This window comes from Megascapheus bottae, chromosome 5 (genome assembly GCF_031878675.1).
Source record: "Megascapheus bottae isolate mThoBot1 chromosome 5, mThoBot2.hap1, whole genome shotgun sequence".
NCBI lineage: Eukaryota > Metazoa > Chordata > Mammalia > Rodentia > Geomyidae > Megascapheus > Megascapheus bottae.
In genome coordinates this window covers 3,123,156-3,139,526 of record NC_143513.1, presented here as the reverse complement: position 1 = coordinate 3,139,526, position 16,371 = coordinate 3,123,156, and the positions used below count along the sequence as shown (strand labels likewise).

General features: G+C 42.0%; 1 protein-coding gene across 1 annotated transcript in view; it reads left to right on the top strand.

Annotated features, from left to right (window-relative positions):
- The window catches only part of Pkd1l1 (polycystin 1 like 1, transient receptor potential channel interacting), a 113,447-nt gene that overhangs the window by 44,577 nt on the left and 52,499 nt on the right, over positions 1-16,371 (top strand). The window contains exons 22-29 of the mRNA XM_090332985.1: positions 661-772; positions 3,954-4,149; positions 5,858-5,914; positions 9,537-9,749; positions 10,676-10,918; positions 12,022-12,132; positions 12,242-12,399; positions 13,617-13,717. Of these exons, the coding sequence (XP_090189111.1) occupies positions 661-772; positions 3,954-4,149; positions 5,858-5,914; positions 9,537-9,749; positions 10,676-10,918; positions 12,022-12,132; positions 12,242-12,399; positions 13,617-13,717 (1,191 nt within the window). The remainder of the gene's footprint in view (positions 1-660; positions 773-3,953; positions 4,150-5,857; positions 5,915-9,536; positions 9,750-10,675; positions 10,919-12,021; positions 12,133-12,241; positions 12,400-13,616; positions 13,718-16,371) is intronic.

Sequence of the window (16,371 nt, the reverse complement as noted above, 5' to 3'; positions counted from 1 at the left end):
AGTCTATAAGAAAGTCCATTCATCTCCGATTAATCACTGAAAAGCCAGAAGTGGAGCGGTGGCTTCCAGTGGTAGAGCGCTAGCCTTGAGCACAAAGTCTCGGGCCCAGGCATCCAGGTCCTGAGTTCATGCCCCAGGACTGGCACCCAACATGAAAAGATTATCTGGACTCCTGGTTTTGGAGGTTTGGGTCGTGTAACTGTTTGGAATTGTGAGGGCATTGCACCCTGTGCAGGGATTGGGTGGTGGGGAAGGCTGGCTGCTCACTTGGGCAGTATGAAAGAGAGATAAAGATGAGAGGCCACAGATCCATCTTCCTGCTGAAGACACATCTCCAGGAACCGGAAGACTGCCCTCAGCCCTCACTTCTTAAAGCTTTTCAGTCTAGCCACTTCCTGCCATTTCCCTGCACTGGTGTCCCCCTGCCCCTGCATCAGTGTTCTTTTCCACTGTCTTCTGAACCTATGAAGTCTGTCGACATCTATCAGGGACAGCTTACCATGTCACCCCAACCCTTGCCCAGCCCATGATTTCCCTGTCTGGTGCATGTGTGGGAGTGAGCCTGCCCTTCCCCAGGCTTGCCCCCTTACTGAGTGAGCAGGAAGTGGCATCTCTATAAGCACATATCCAGGATAACTCTCCCCTTTTCTGCTCCCTCAGTCATGGTTTCTACTGAGATCACAGATGGAGAAGGCTCCAAGGTGCAGCCATGCACTGCAGCAGTGACCGTGATGCCCCGTTTCCATGGGAACAGCTGCCTCAGTGAGGACCTGTGAGTACCATGTGGCCACACAGGCATCCATAGCACAACAGTGTTTATATTTCCCCAGGAGATGGCAAGGAACACATCTCTGACAGGGAACAGAAGCCAGGGCTTTTCCACCATTGTAAATCTGGTGATTCACATTCACATGACAGTTATGCACCTGCTTCCCAGCCTACAAATCTTTTTTCTTCTTTTCTTTCTTTCTTTTTTTTTTGAGTTTGGTGTCAGTCCTGGAGCTTGAAGTCAGAGCTTGGGCACTGTCCCTGAGCTTCTTTGGTCAAGGCTAGTGCTCTACTACTTGAGCCACAGCATCATTTCCAGATTTTTGATAGTTCACTGGAGATGAGTCTCATAGATGTCCCTGCCAGGCTGGCTTTAAATTACCATCCTCAAATCTCAGCCTCCTCAGTAACTAGGATTACAGTGTTAGTCACTGATACCCAGCTTTTTTTTTTTAAGCAACTTTGTTGAGGCATTTTTACATACTATATAGTTCATCCAATAAAATGTTGTGTACTTCAGAGCCAGGAGTGTGTCCTAGTGGTAGAGTGCTTGCCTAGAATCGAAGCCCTGGGTTTGATTCCTTGGTACCACATACACACAGAAAAAGCTGCAAGTGGTGCTGTGGCTCAAGTGGTAGAGTGCTAGCCTTGAGCGAAAATAGCTCAAGGACAGTGCCCAGTCCCTGAGTTCAAGCCCCAGGACTGGCCAAAAGATAAAATAAAAAATAAGATGTTGTGCACTTCTTTGTTTTTTAATATACTTACAGAATTGTGCTAGCCTTACCTTAATTGATATCTTAGAATATTTTCAGGATCACAATGATTGGTATTCATTAGCAGTCAGTTTTGTGCCCCACCACTTAGCTTCTTCATTCTAGCCCAAATAACTATTAATCTAAGAAGTGGAGATGTGGCTTAAATGGTAGAGTGACACCCTTGAGTAAAAAAGGCAATCAAGATTGTGAGGCCCTGAGATCAAGCTCCAGTGCCAGCACACACCATACACACATGTACATACACAGGTACACACACACACACACACACACACACACACACACCTCTACTGATCTACCCCTTCACGTCTAGATTTATCTAGTTGGGAATTTTCACCTCAGTGGGATGATGATAATGTTATCATTAGCAACTTTTTTCATTTAGTATATGAAAGCTGTGAGTTCCATCTCTGATATGAATTTGTGAATTTCTACCACCTTCTTTTGTATTGCTGAATAATTATTGTATGGATATAACGTGATATTTCCAAAGCGACTAGTCTGTACTCTAATAATGTAAAGGTTTTATGGAAGCTAGATGGCAATTCTCCTTTGAATTGCACATAGAAACTGCCAGTGATCTGACCTGGGTCTGACATTTTTGTGGGAGGTTTTATATTACCTACTTAGTCTCACCAGTATTAACCCTTATTTTTGTTTTTGTTTTTGTTTCGCCAGTCCTGGAGCTTGAACTCAGGGTCTGGGCACTGACTTGAGCTTTCTCCAGGCTAGTACTCCACCACTTGAGCCACAGCACCACTTCTGGCCTTTTCTGTGTATGTGGTACTGAGGAATCAAACCCAGAGCTTTATGCATGCTAGGCAAGCACTCTACCACTAGACCATACTCCCAGCCCAGTATTCACTTTTTAAAATTTCTTTTTGAGTCAGTTTGAGTCTATCATTTTAGGATTTTTTCCACTTTATTAATATTCTTTAATCTTTTGATGTATACAATTTTCTGTTCTTCAAAACCAGTATTCTGTCATAAACCTTTTATACTATGTGGTTATTTTAGTTACTAAATTATTTTCTTTTTGTCTTATCATTAGTATAGCTAGTAATTTGGGCTCAGATGATCTTTTCAAAGAATCAGTTTTTTGTTTCATTGATTTTTCCCTTCTATTTTTTTTTTTCCAGAGCGGAGGACCGAACTCAGGGCCTTGCACTTGCTAGGCAAGGGCTCTTCCACTGAGCTAAATCCCCAACCCCCTTCTATTTTTTTGTATTCTTTATTTCATTCATTTCTGCACTTAATCTATATGTCTTTCCTTTTATTGTTTGAGTTTTGTTTATTTTTTTTCCAGCCCTGAGGTTTGAATTCAGGGTCTGCACTCTGACCCTGAGCTTCTTTTGCTCAAGGCTAGCATTCTACCACTTGAGCCACGGCTCCACTTCAGTCTTTTTCTGAGTGGTTCGTCTCATGGACATTTTTGCCCAGGCTGACTTAGAAAAGTGGTCCTCAGATCTAAGCCTCCCGAGTAGCTAGGATTATAGACATTTACACCTATAAATTTCCCTCCAACACCGCCTTCGCTCTATCCCATATGGTTTGAGGTGTGGCATTTTCATTTGTTAGTTTCAAAATAGTTGATAATTTCCTTTTTTATTGCATTTTGAACTATCAATTATTGAAAGGTGTATTGTTTAATTTTCAAACTATGTGCATTTGCCAAATTTTCATCTTTGATTTCAAATTTAATGCCATAATAATCAGAGAACAAACTTTGTCTCATGGCCTAATATATGATGTATTCTAGAAATTTTGGAGTGTACTTGAAAAAAATGTATGTTCTACTTTGTTCACTAAAAGTGGTCTATAGATGTTGGTCTATTTCTGTTTTAGTTAGATAGATAGATAGATTTTTTCTGCCTTGTTCTATGGATTATTGATGGTATTATTATTATGGATTTTCTCTCTCCATTTCATTTTTGATTTACATATATAGGGTCTCTGGGGCTTGAACTCAAGGCCTTGGAACTATTGTTGAGCTTTTTTTGCTCAAGGGTAGTGCTCTGCAACTTCTGGCTTTTTTTTTTTTTGGTGGTTTGGGGATAAACTTCTTACAGACATTCAAACCACACACAGGCTTCAAACTCTGATCATCAGATTTCAGCCTCCTGAGTGGCTAGGATGACAGATGTGGACCACATTTCTTTATTTGCCAGGGGTAGATATGTCAGTACCTGTTTCTTTGTGCCTGTTCAGTTCCCACAAAAGAGGTTTTTATAAGACTTTGGTATGGTACTGTACTGTGTCTTTTCAGACTTTCTTCTGCATAGAACATTTTGTATCATTCTATTTCTTCACTTACCCACTTAAGAAAAATAAATTCTGCTTAACCCTTGACAGGAAGAATGAAAAGTTTTGCTATATATATTCAACCATGATAACCTCTGGTGTTTCCTTCAGATACAATTCCAGCCTAAAGAGCCTGTCTACCCTCCAGCTGATGGGGAGTCATAGGGAAATAAGGAACTTCATTACCTTGATCACTGGAATCCTGAGACGTTTGGCAAAGGAGAACACAGCTGCTTCATGTGGCTGGTGGTCACAAATGCAGGATACCTTCGTTTCTTCCTTATGCAAATTAGGGTTTGAAGATCAGGTATGGCTCAGGGTTGGGGAAAGTAAACTGTCTGTAAACTTGCATAAAGTGGTGAGGCCTGAGACCAGTTGGTCCCCCTGGCACGTGGTCAGCTCCCTGACACGTGGTCATGCTTATGAAACACAAGCAAGGAAAGAAGGAGAGTGGACAGGCACCTTGGCCCCTGCTCATGACCACAGTGTCTCTCTTACTTGCTGAGGTGTCTTGCAAATCAATGTCACTGGTTTATGAAAAAGAAAGTGATGCAAGTAAATTCAGCATTGCAAATAATTCTACCGATGTTTCTGCAAGTAAAAATTACTTTAATACAATCTGCCATTATCTTGTTAAAACTACCTTATTATGTTAAAAATCAATTATTAGCTGGGTGTGGTGGCACACGCCTATAATCCTAGCTACTCAGGGAGGCTGAGACATGAGGATCTCGGTTCAAAGCCAGCCTGGGCACTAGAGACCGTGAGACTCTTACCTCCAATTAACCACTAGAAAACCAGAAGTGGTACTATGGCTCAAGGAGTAGGGCAGTAGCCTTGAGCTGAAGAGCTCAGGGACAGTGTTCAGGTCCCATGACCCCCCTCCTAATAACTCCCCCCACAAAAAGGTACAGAGGAGTCATTTGTTTATCTCAAAACTGCCAGTAAGTAGAGGCAGATAGAGATAGACACCGAGATGATAAAGAAGATAGAGATAGAAATAGATATAAAGGAAGAGATTATCTATCTATCTATCTATCTATCTATCTATCTGTCTGTCTATCTATCTGTCTATCTGGAGAGTAGAATTAAGGGGTCCAGGAGAAAGGGGGTCCCTGAGTACATGCCTCCAGGCCCCTAATTCCTTTAATCCATCCCTCCTATAGTTTCTATTACTTCCCAAAGTAGTGACATCAAATTGTGACTCAATCTACAGATTAATCCATTGATGAGAGTAAAGCCTTATGGTCCAAGTTCAATCATCTTTCAGTGATTGGATGTAACAATTAGAGACTATGCCTTCAACACATAAGGCTGTGGGGGATTCATATACAAGCCATAACAGTTGGCGTCCTTGCTCACATTTCTGCAAGTCTGTCCTATAGTGGTCACTAAAGAATGTTTACATCTACAAAGAGCATACCTTATGTCATATTTCATTGCAAGACATCATTTAGATAGATAATGGTGACTTAGACCTCTGATCCTAGATACTCAGGAGACTGAGATACAGTGTATCAGGGTTCAAAACTAGCCCCTGCTGGGCGTGGTGGCTCATGCCTGTAATCCTAGCTACTCAGGAGGCCTTGATCTGAGGATCAAGGTTCAAAGCCAGCCTGGGCAAAAAACAACCTGAGACTCTTACCTCCAATTAACATCTAGAAAATGGAAAGTGGGACTTGGCTCAAGGGTTGGGCAGTAGCCTTGAGCTGAAGAGCCCAGGTTGAGTTCAAACCCCATGACCCACAAAAAAGCAAAAACAAAACCAGCCCTAAATTAACCAGCAAAAGCTAGACTAGAGGTGTGGCTCAAATGATAAAATACCAATCAGGGAAAAAAAGAAAGAAAGAAAGAAGAAAAGAGAAGGGAGGAAGCAAGAAAGGAGAGAAGAAGACAGGGAGATGGATGGAGAAAGAATGTAGGGAGGAGGAAGAAACGAAATCATAAAGTCTGCTCAACACTAAAAAGATCTTTTTCCGCCCTCCCCCCTTTTACTTGCTTGTTTCTGCTATCAGGAAGAAATAATTGATTCGATTCTTTTATTAAGAGACCTCATCGGTCTTCCTCAGAAGGTAAGTGCTATTTATTTGCAAGTATATTTTTTCTGCTTTTTTTTCACTGCATAATTTTGAATGGCCAGTTCCTGAAGAATGAAATTTCTAGAATTACATCTTGACATTTAGATCATGGCTGGAGAATTTTATTCCTGTGTATAGAAATTTGAAAACTTGAGCTTGGAATGTGGCTTAATGGCAGAGTGCTTGCCCAGCATATGTGAAGCCTTGAGTTTAATTCCTCAGTACTGTATACACAGAAAACTCGAGAAGTGGTGCTGTGGTTCAAGCAGTAGAGTGGTAGCCTTGAGCAAAAGAGGTTCAGGGACAGTACTGAGGCTGTGAGTTGAAACCCAAGGACTGGCAAAAAAAAAACAGGAAAAAAAGAAAGAAAGGGAAAAAAAGAAATTTGAAAATTCAAAGTCGAAATTCATTTTTTAAGGCACTAGCCACATAATGAACGTTTTGGTGGAGGTAATGCCTTTCTAACTCAGTATGAAATGGATTATTTCTTCCTTTGGGACGATTTTGCTTTCTTCTCATGCTACCTACTCCATGAACTCTTCAGAGATCTAAGAGAACCCATTTTACTCCAGGCAATGTGTAAATGACTTTGTTCTAGCACAATAATGCTTCTTTCTTATGATCTTTTGAGATACATTGATCTTCTGACTTCAGTGTGAAACATGGTCATAATATGTTCTTACTTAAAAATGTAAAACCTGGTGCCGGTGGCTCAGGCCTGTAACCCCAGCTACTCAGGAGGCTGAGATCTAAGGATTGTGGTTCAAAGCCATCCCAGGTAGGAAAATCTGTGAGACTCTTACCTCCAGTTAACTACCAGAAAATTGGAAGCAGTGCTGTGGCCCGAAGTGGTAAAATACTAACCTTGAGGGAAAGAGCTTAGGGACAGTACCCAGGCTTTGAGTTCAAGCCTCACAACTAACATTTAAAAAAAAAATAAATTAATACATCTTTTAAGTAGCTGCACAGAGGTTCTAGTTCTATAGTCCAATTTTGAGTACAATGCATCTTCTTTTCTGTTTTCTTACTGGTTGTGGGGCTTGAACTGTGGGCCTGGGTGTTGTCCCTGAGTTCTTTAGCTCAAGACTAGAGCTCTACTGCTTGAGCTACAGTGCCACTTCCAGTTTTCTGGTGGTTATTTGGGGTTAAGAGTCTCATGACTTTAGTGCCCAGGCTGGCTTTGAACTGCAATCCTCTCAGCCTCCTGAGTTGCTAAGATTCCAAGCCTGAGCCACTACGCCCAGCTACAATGTGTCTTTATCAGTGTCCCCAGCTCCTTTATTGTTCCTAATCTTTCCCAAACCCATCCATCCCCTCAAGTTACATAGTTCAAATTTTACACCATGTTCATTGAATGTGATGAATGCATTTTTCCCACCCTTCCTCCCTCTGTTCCTGTGTCCCCCTTCTTTCCGGCCCCTTCCTATCATATGTCCTATGAGGCACTTTTCACACTTTTGGTGGATGAGTATTTAAATCGAAGGTGCTATTTTGATGGCTACCTCTAAGATAGGATATTCATAGTAACTTAACTATGTTTCCAAATTATCTTGATGGTATTGGTTTTTAAACAGTTTGATCATAAGCTGTATTTATGAAAATGTTTTAGCTAAATGTATGTTGGAACCTTAATTTTGTCATGTATACACATTAGTGATTGCTAGGAGCAACTAATGGACAGAGAAGAAAGCACTGCTCCCTGTGGTTTAGACATTGCTAAATATGACTAAATGCAGAAGAAACATGCACTTGAGTAAATATGCCAAGACCCAGAATTAGGAACACAACAAAACTGCAGAAATATTGGCAGCCTACCTTAGTGCACTTTTGAAGTTGGTTTTCAAAGGAAATAGGAATGGTAGGACATTGGTGGCTCATGCCTGTAGTCAGGAAGCTGAGTTCTGAGGATTGCAGTTCAAAGCCAGCCAGGCTGGAAAGTCCATGAGACTCTTATCTCCAATTAACTGCCAGGAAACCAGAAGGGGCTCTGTGGGTCAAAATGGTAGAGCTCTAGCCTTGAGCAAAAAAAGCCCAGGGATAGTGCCCAGGCCCTGAGTTCAGGCACCACAGCTGACAAAAAAAAGAGGAATGGAAGAAATTCAGACATTAAAATCCACAAGACTCCTAGCTCCAATTAATCAGCAAAAAGTCAGAAGTAGATGGAGGCATGGCTCAAGTGGCACGGCACCAGTTATGACTGAAAAGGCTGACAGAGGCCTTGACTTCAATTCCAATAAAAAGAAGTAGTAGCCCAGTCCAGTGGCTCACGCCTATAATCCTAGCTACTCAGGAGCCTGAGATCTGAGGATCGAGGTTCAAAGCCAAGCCAGGCACTAAAAGGCCATTAGATGCTCATCTCCAATTAACCATTAGAAAACTGGAAGTGGTGCTGTGGCTCAAGGAGTAGGGTGGTAGCCTTGACCTAAAGAGCTCAGGGACAGTGCCCAGTCCTAGGGGTAGGGTGGTAGCCTTGAGCTGAAGAGCTCAAGGACAGCGCCCAGGCAGAGTTCAAACTCTATGACCCACAAAAACAAAATGAAACAAACAAACAAACAAACAAAAACAGCCTGGGCAAAAAAGGCTCAAAATCTGTCTCTGGTTAACCAGCAAAAAGTTTGAAATGGAAGTATGGCTCAAGTGGTAGACTGCCTGCCATGGGTAAGAAAGCTAAGTAAGAACACAAAGCCCTGTGTTCAAGTCCTAGTACTCAGATTTGCCTTTAAATATCTTTCAGAGCAAGTAGGAAAGAGGAAAAAAAAATTCACTTGTGCCAGTGAAGGACAACTACTTGTTCCAGTGGTTGATAGTAGATAACAGGGACTGTATTGTAGTCTCTACTTTTTATTGTTGTTGTTGTCAGTTGTAGGACTTGAATTCAGGGGCTGGGCACTGTCCCTGGGCTCCTTTGCTCAAGGCTAGTGCTCTACCAATTTGAGCCATAGCTCTACTTCTGGTTTACTGGTGGTTAATTGGAGATAAGAGTGTCATGGCTGGCTTTGAACCATGATCCTCAGGTCACGGCCTCCTGAGTAGTTAGGATTACAAGCATGAGCCACTGGCTTAGTCTCTACTTTTCTGACCGGAAATGGTCCATGGTGAGGGCTTAGGAAAAGGCAGAGAATGTGAATTTTGCCTGGCAAAGAACAGGTAAAGGCCTCTTTATTGAGAAGAAAATGGATAGCACCAAGGAGAAACTTCAGTTTTTTGGGGTCAGTAGAGTTCAGTGTGTTAGAAGAGGCACTGTGGCTCAAAGTGATAGAGTGCTGGCCTTGAGCTGAAAAGCTTAGGGATAGTGCCAAGGCCCTGAATTCAAACCTCATGACTAGAGAAAAAAAAAAGAGTTCAAAGGATTTGTAAAGTGGCTTTTAGCACTCAAACCAGATAATATCAATACATGAAAGGCTGCTGGGGTCATTCTTCCTTTCCTTGATCATTTCATGAGTGAGAACAATTTTCAGGAAGCAAATGGTTGCTGAGACCAAACATGGACCATCCAATTGTGTTGACAAAAAGTTCAATTATACTAATTCTAATAGTAATGAAAAGGGTCCAAATATATGCATTGTGGATGTCAAAAAACGTTTTGTTTTGTTTTTTATCTCTTCTTTTCACGTAGTTAAGCTTTGCTAGTGCAGTACACATTCTCAGGTATTCCCAGTCACTCCTTGCTCATGGCCAGGTCTTGGAAAGATTTGTGGGTGACAAAGGACTTGGTCTTGAACTTATCCTTCTCGTTTCTGGAGTCTGGGAAGCCAGCAAACAAGAAAACTTGAAAAATGAGAACTACTTACGAGAAGAAGGAATGAAGGTCATTTCAGATGTGTTGCTAGTAAGTAAGATGTCTTTTCCCTTCATAAGAACTGCAGGGTTAGCTGGGCACTGGTGTCTCACACCTGTAATCCTAGCTACTCAGGAAGCTGAGATCTGTGGATCACGATTCAAAGCCAGGCCTGCATGGAAGTTGGAAGTCTGTGAGATTCTTGTCTCACATTAACCATGAAAACTGAAAGTGGTGTTGTGGCTCAGGTGTTAGAGTGCTAGCCTTGAACTGAAGAGCTCAGGGACAGTGCCCAGGCCCAGAGTTCAAGCCCCATAACTGATCAAAAAAACCTGCAGGGAGCTGGGAGTTTGGCCTAGTGGTAGAGTGCTTGCCTAGCACGCACAAAGACCCAGGTTCGATTCCTTAGTACCGCATGCATAGAAAAAAGCCAGAAGTGGTGCTGAGGCTCAAGTGGCAGAGTGCTAGCTTTGAGGAAAAAGCCCAAGGACAGTGCTCAGATCTTGAGTTCAAGCCCCAGGATTGGCAAAGAAAAAAAAAATCCTTAAGAAAAACACGAGAATATTTTATTTATTTATTTATTTATTTATTTATTTTTGCCAGTCCCCGGCTTTGAACTCAGGGCCTGAGCACTGTCCTTGGGTTTTCTCAAGGCTAGAGCTCTACCACTTGAGCCTCAGCAGCACTCCCGGCTTTTTTCTATGTATGTGATACTGAAGAATCAAACCCGGGTCTTCGTGCATGCTAGGCAAGCACTCTACCACCAGGCCAAACTCTAGGCCCCGAGATTATTTTTAAATGCGCAAAATTTTCAGACAAAAAAGTAGCTTACATTTTAGTATCTTTTGTCATTACATCCTCTATGCATGTCTTTTAGGTAAATGAAACTGACCTTAGCTCAGACAGGGCATCTTGTCATTCTCCTCAATCTGAATCCAGGGGTTTACTCATCTGCCTTGCAAATGCTCTGCTTTCAGAAGTGTCTTTCTTTGAGTCACAAGCACGGATTCCACATGAGCACTGGGCAGATGGAATTCTGGATCCTTCTTCATCACAATCTTCAGAGCTCTGTTCAGAGCCTGGGCTCCATCCAGGTGCATTTACCTGGTGACCTGGCTGGGCTCACTCTTGCTCAAGAAGAAATACAGCGCCCATGCTACATAAGCCAACTCCTGTTCTTCAAGAAGAGCCCCTATCCAGGGGTTCCGGGTCCCGAGCAGGTACCGGTGGTGTTGTCACTTCTATGCAATTCACATTGTAGTGACCAGGAGGTAAACAGAAAAATTAGATTGGCAGGCTTGTACTTGCTTTCTAGCTCCCAGAGAGGAGCTGCTTACCATGTGTTGCTGTCTCCATACCACTTGAAAAATCAGAATCTCCAGAAAACTCTTAATAAAATGAGGGGTCCAGGGCCAGGAGTTGAGTGCTTACCTAGCATGCACAAAGACTCAGGTTCGATTCCTTGGTACCACACACATACAAAAAGCCAGAAATGGTGCTGTGGCTTAAGTGGTACAGCACTAGCCTTGAGCACAAAGAGGCTCAGGGACAGGGCCCAGGCACTGAGTTCAAGCCCCACAACTGACAAAAAATAAAAGGTAACCATGAAAAGACAAGACTGGAGACTTGACCCCAGTGGTAGAGTACCAGTCAAACAAGGGAAAGGACCCCAGGACAAACCAAAAAAAGATTTACCACTACCATTTGTGAAGGTGTCATGAATGTGTGAATGTTGACATGAGCTTTGCCACCAGCACCTGGGCCCAGTTATATCCCACACTGAGGGTATGAGAAATATTCCTAGAAAGACAGGAACAAAAACTTAGCTCATTTCTTCAGACTAATATTCCAATAGTCCAGAATAGACGTATACCTAACTGTGTAGCATGAGGACAGAATTCACCTATCCAACGTAAGGGTGTTCTTTATCTAAGCAATTATCATTTACATAGAGCCCATTAAAATTCTGTCCTTTGAAGAATTTTAGGGACTTCGATGAGTTTGGAATGCATGGTCCCCACGAGTAACTTCTGGGAAGGAGGGGGCCCCTCTGATACCCACTGTTATCTACCACAAGCAGATATGAGCCCTTACAGCAAAATATAAATAATACTTTTTAAAACTTTCAGGGTTAATGATTTTAACAAGAGTAGCAAAAACTCAGCCGGAATCCTACCACCCTACTAAGAAAACCAGGCCCTCGTGCCAAGTATGCCCTTTTTCAGAACTGTCCAAATACCATCATTGTGGTTTGCTTTCCTACTTTCACTCCTTGGAGGCACCCATGGGCTTCTTCTTTCTGAGACGATCCTTGTTTCTCAAGGTTGGTGGTGTTGTGGGCGTCACTCTCTACAGCTGCGCCAGCAGAAGGCCCATCCCAAGAGGACAGCTGCAGACACCCATGACTGTGGAGTTTCGGGAGGACGCTAGCCCTGTAAGGAAAGCCTTCCTCCTGTTCCATTTTGGGCTCAACCCCGTAACTTTCAATGCACTTACTCTTCCCATGGCAACCTTTGCCCAACTTGTTTTCTTGCCCATGACAGAATAACAAGAGCAACACAACGATGTTTGTATTGCTGCGGAATCAGGTGAACTCCCACCAGTTCACTGGGCTTTCTGGAAATTCCCAGGGATCTCTACAGATACACATCGAATTTTCTAATGGAAAGACAAGAGCATTTCCTGTCATGCTGCTAGTCAGGTGTGTTGAGGGTTTTGTAACTACTCAGGAGGCTGAGACTTGAGGATCATGGTTCAAAGCCATCTGGGGCAGGCAAAACCCTGAGGTGTTCACTTCATTTCTACACTTTAAGTTGGTTATTTTTGTTTATGTCTTTTAATATAATTTTTATTTTTTTATTTTTATTTTTTTTTGCCGGTCCTGGGCTTGAGCTCAGGGCCTGAGCACTGTCCTTGGACTTTCTCAAGGCTAGAGCTCTACCACTTGAGCCTCAGCACCACTTCCGGCTTTTTGCTATGTATGTGGTACCAAGGAATCGAACCCGGGTGTTCATGCATGCTAGGCAAGCACTTTAACCACTAGGCCAAACTCCCAGCCCTTAATATAATTTTTAATATGTAGAATTTTTTTCTATTAAGAGGCTGGGTGATGCCACAGAGGATCTTTCTAGCCCACACTTCCCTCCTTGCAGTGAGAAGAGTTATTGTTGTTCTGTTGTTATTTTTGTGCCAGTACTGGAGCTTTGCCGGGGCCTACCGGCAGCAAATTGGGGTTCCTGAAATAGGGGGCAGGGACTGGAAAAATTAGAAGAGAGACAAACACATCGGGTCCGGGAGGTCTGCGGCCCAGGCAAAAACTGCCGCCCCCGTTTATTCTCAACTCAAAGTTTTTATCCCCCCTTGAGACCAGGGCACTCCCAGGTGTTACATCCAGATGGTTAATCAGGGAACTGTTGGGGGTTACATTCATATGGTAAATCTCAGATCAATTGAACAGGAGAAGGCCAAAAAACAATGAGACAGTCAAGCAATTATCTGATGCAAATCAAAGTACAGTTTGATTCCACTCTTGCTCCCGACAGAGCTTCACCTCAGAACCTCATACTCTGCCTTAGCTTTTCTCGCCCAGTGCTGACCCTTTACCATGTTAGCCATGCTTTCTCCTTCCAGCTTTTTGCTGGATAATTGGAGAGAAAAATCTCTTAGCTGTTTGCCTGGGCTGGATCCTCAGATCTTAGCCTCAAGCTTACAGGTGGAAAAGGACAACCCTAAAGAGATTGAGAGGAAAAGAAACTAGACATTGGGAGAAAAGCATGGGAAGGGGTATCAATGTTCAAGAAGTAATGTACCCACTACCTGATGCATGTCACAATAACCCCTCTATACATTACCCCGACAATAAAATACAAAAAAAAAGAAAAACAAGCTTGGCATTATTATTTTTCATCTGTCTTTTAGATTCTTCAAGAAGCCTACTCCTTCTGATTTCCTTGTGAAACAGATCCACTCGTGGGATGGACAAACTACTGACATTTACATACCTGCTGTCCTGCAGGAAGGTCAGTGGGCCCAAAGAAACTTTTTGTTTTCAGTTCTCTGGAGAGGGCAAAGCTGCCTGGCAGCAATTTGTTTCCTTGTGACACTGACATCCAAGTCAAGTCTCTTCCTGCTTATACTCTAACCATGGCTCAGTACAAACCACCCCACAAGCAAGAACTATCTTGGTCTCTCTTGGTGTTGGTGAGGAGTACCTGGCCTGTTTCTCCTTAGAGGTGGCTCTTACTGCTTCTCCCCAGGACACCTATGTCTGGGTCTCTGCCTGCCGCAGCCTCTCTTTCGTTCCTCACTTCTGCCAAGCCATCTGACTGCAGCCTTGTTTCCTGCAATCTGCACATCTTGACTTTGTCTCTACCTGCTTGAGCCTCCTCTGGCCATCAGGGCTTCCCCCAGAGAGGAGGACTAGTCTATGTTTCACATGGAAGCATGGAGTACAGGACCATGGGTGACTCTTGCAGATGAAGTGGACAGAGACACAGGACTGGCCTTCATAACCATGGTGCTACTCAGTCTCCTCTGGCTAAAGGCAAGGTAGTAGAGCTTACCATGCCTAAGCAAACTGCACAGGACTAAGAGGATCTCTAGGATATAAAAACAAAAGCCATATAATGAGTGATTGTTGTCCTTAATGTATTATGTTATCTCTCATCTCTTTTGTTGTCCCTTGGTTATCTCATATTATTACAGTATTTCACTTTGTTATCTGATATATTGGATAAATGCGTATTTGGTTATTTGAAATTGGATAGGGAAGGGGGGAAAACAAGATGAGGGGTGGGGGGGGGGGAAATGGGGACCAAGACATGAGAAAGGGTATCAATGTATGTGAAGTAATGCACCTTCTATCTGGTGAATATAATGTAACCCTTCTATTCATTACAATAAAAATAAACAAAAAAAGAAATTTCAGGACCAATAGAAAAGTAAAAAAAAAAGACAGATGTTGGCAAAATAGCAACATATAAAAGCTTTTCTGTATTTCAACAATGAGCAGATAGAGAAGGAAATCAGAAAAACAATTCCATTTATAATAGCCTTAAAGAGTATATAATACCTAGGAATAAACCTAGCCAAAGTAGTTAAGGTCTTCTACAACAAAAACTATAAAACTCTAAAGAAAGAAATTAAAGAAGCCTCCCATAAGTAAAAGAATTCTCATGTTTATATATCAGCAAAATTAATATTGTGAAAATGGGCATTGTGCCCAAGGTGATCTACAAATTCAATGACATTTGCATCAAAATCTCAATATTTTTCTTCACTAGGACAAAGAAAACAATCCAAAAATGCAAATTGAACCAAAAAGGCACCAAACAGCCAAGGTAAATCTTGGCCAAAAAAAAGGGAGCAATGTGGGAGATTGTCACAATTTCTTTTTTTTCATATATTTTTATTGTAATTAATAGTAGGTTTATATTATATTCACCAGATAGAAGGTACATTACTTCACAAACATTGATACCCTTTCTTTTTTTTATTTTTATTTTTTTAAATTTTTTTATTGTAATTAGTAAAAGGGTTACATGATATTTGCCAGATAGAAGGTGTATTAATTCACATACATTGATACCCTTTCACATGTCTTGGTACCCATTTCCCTCCCCCCCAACCCCCCTGATACCCTTTCTTAAGTCTTGGTCCCCATTTCCCTCCCCCCACACCTGCCCCTCATCTTTTTTCCACTTCCCTATCCAATTTCAAATAACCAAATAAGCATATATACAATATATCAGATAATAAGGTAAAATACTGTAACAATATGCGATAACCAAGGGACAGCAAAAGAGATGAGAGATAACCTAGTACGTTAAGGACAACAATCACTCATTATATGGTTTTTGTTTCTATATCCTAGAGGTCCTTTTATTTAGCATCATCCTATATGGCCTTATGTATCTAGGTTTTGTTCTATTGTAAATCTCTGCTAAGAGAGCCAAGGTTTCTACTGATTATGACAAATGAGAGAAACCATTGAGCCTATGTGGTTATCACAATTTCAACCCCCCAACTTTACTACAGCACTATAGTAACAAAAATGGTTTGGTATGGCCCAAAATAGACCAAGGGGCTGGGAGTTTGTCTTGATGGTAGAGTGCTTGCTTAGCACTCATGAAGACACAGCTTGGATTCCTTGGTACCACATACATAGAAAAGCTGGAAGTGGTGCTGTGGCTCAAGTGACAGAGCTCTAGCCATAAGGGAAAAGCTCAAGGACAGTGCTCAGGCCCTGAGTTCAAGGCCCAGGATTGGCAAAAGAAAGAAAGAAAAAAAGAAAGAAAGAAAGAAAGAAAGAAAGAAAGAAAGAAAGAAAGAAAGACAGACCTAAAGACCAATAGACTAAACTAGAAGACCCAGAAACAAAACCATATACCTACAGTCTTCTGAGGTTTTACAAAGGAGCCAAAACTTTATGTTGGATAAAAGAAATCCTCTTCAACAATGGTGTTGGGAAAACTATACACTGATATAAAGAAGACTGAAAAATGATCCGTAGTGGTTACCTTGTACATTAATGTCAAGTCAAAATGGATCAAATACCCCAATATAAGACCTGAAACCTTGAAGCTACTACAAGGAGTATGAGAAACATTAGAGTTAATCAGCATACAGAGCCAGGAGTTTGGCCTAGTGGTAGAGTGCTTGCCTAGCATGCCTG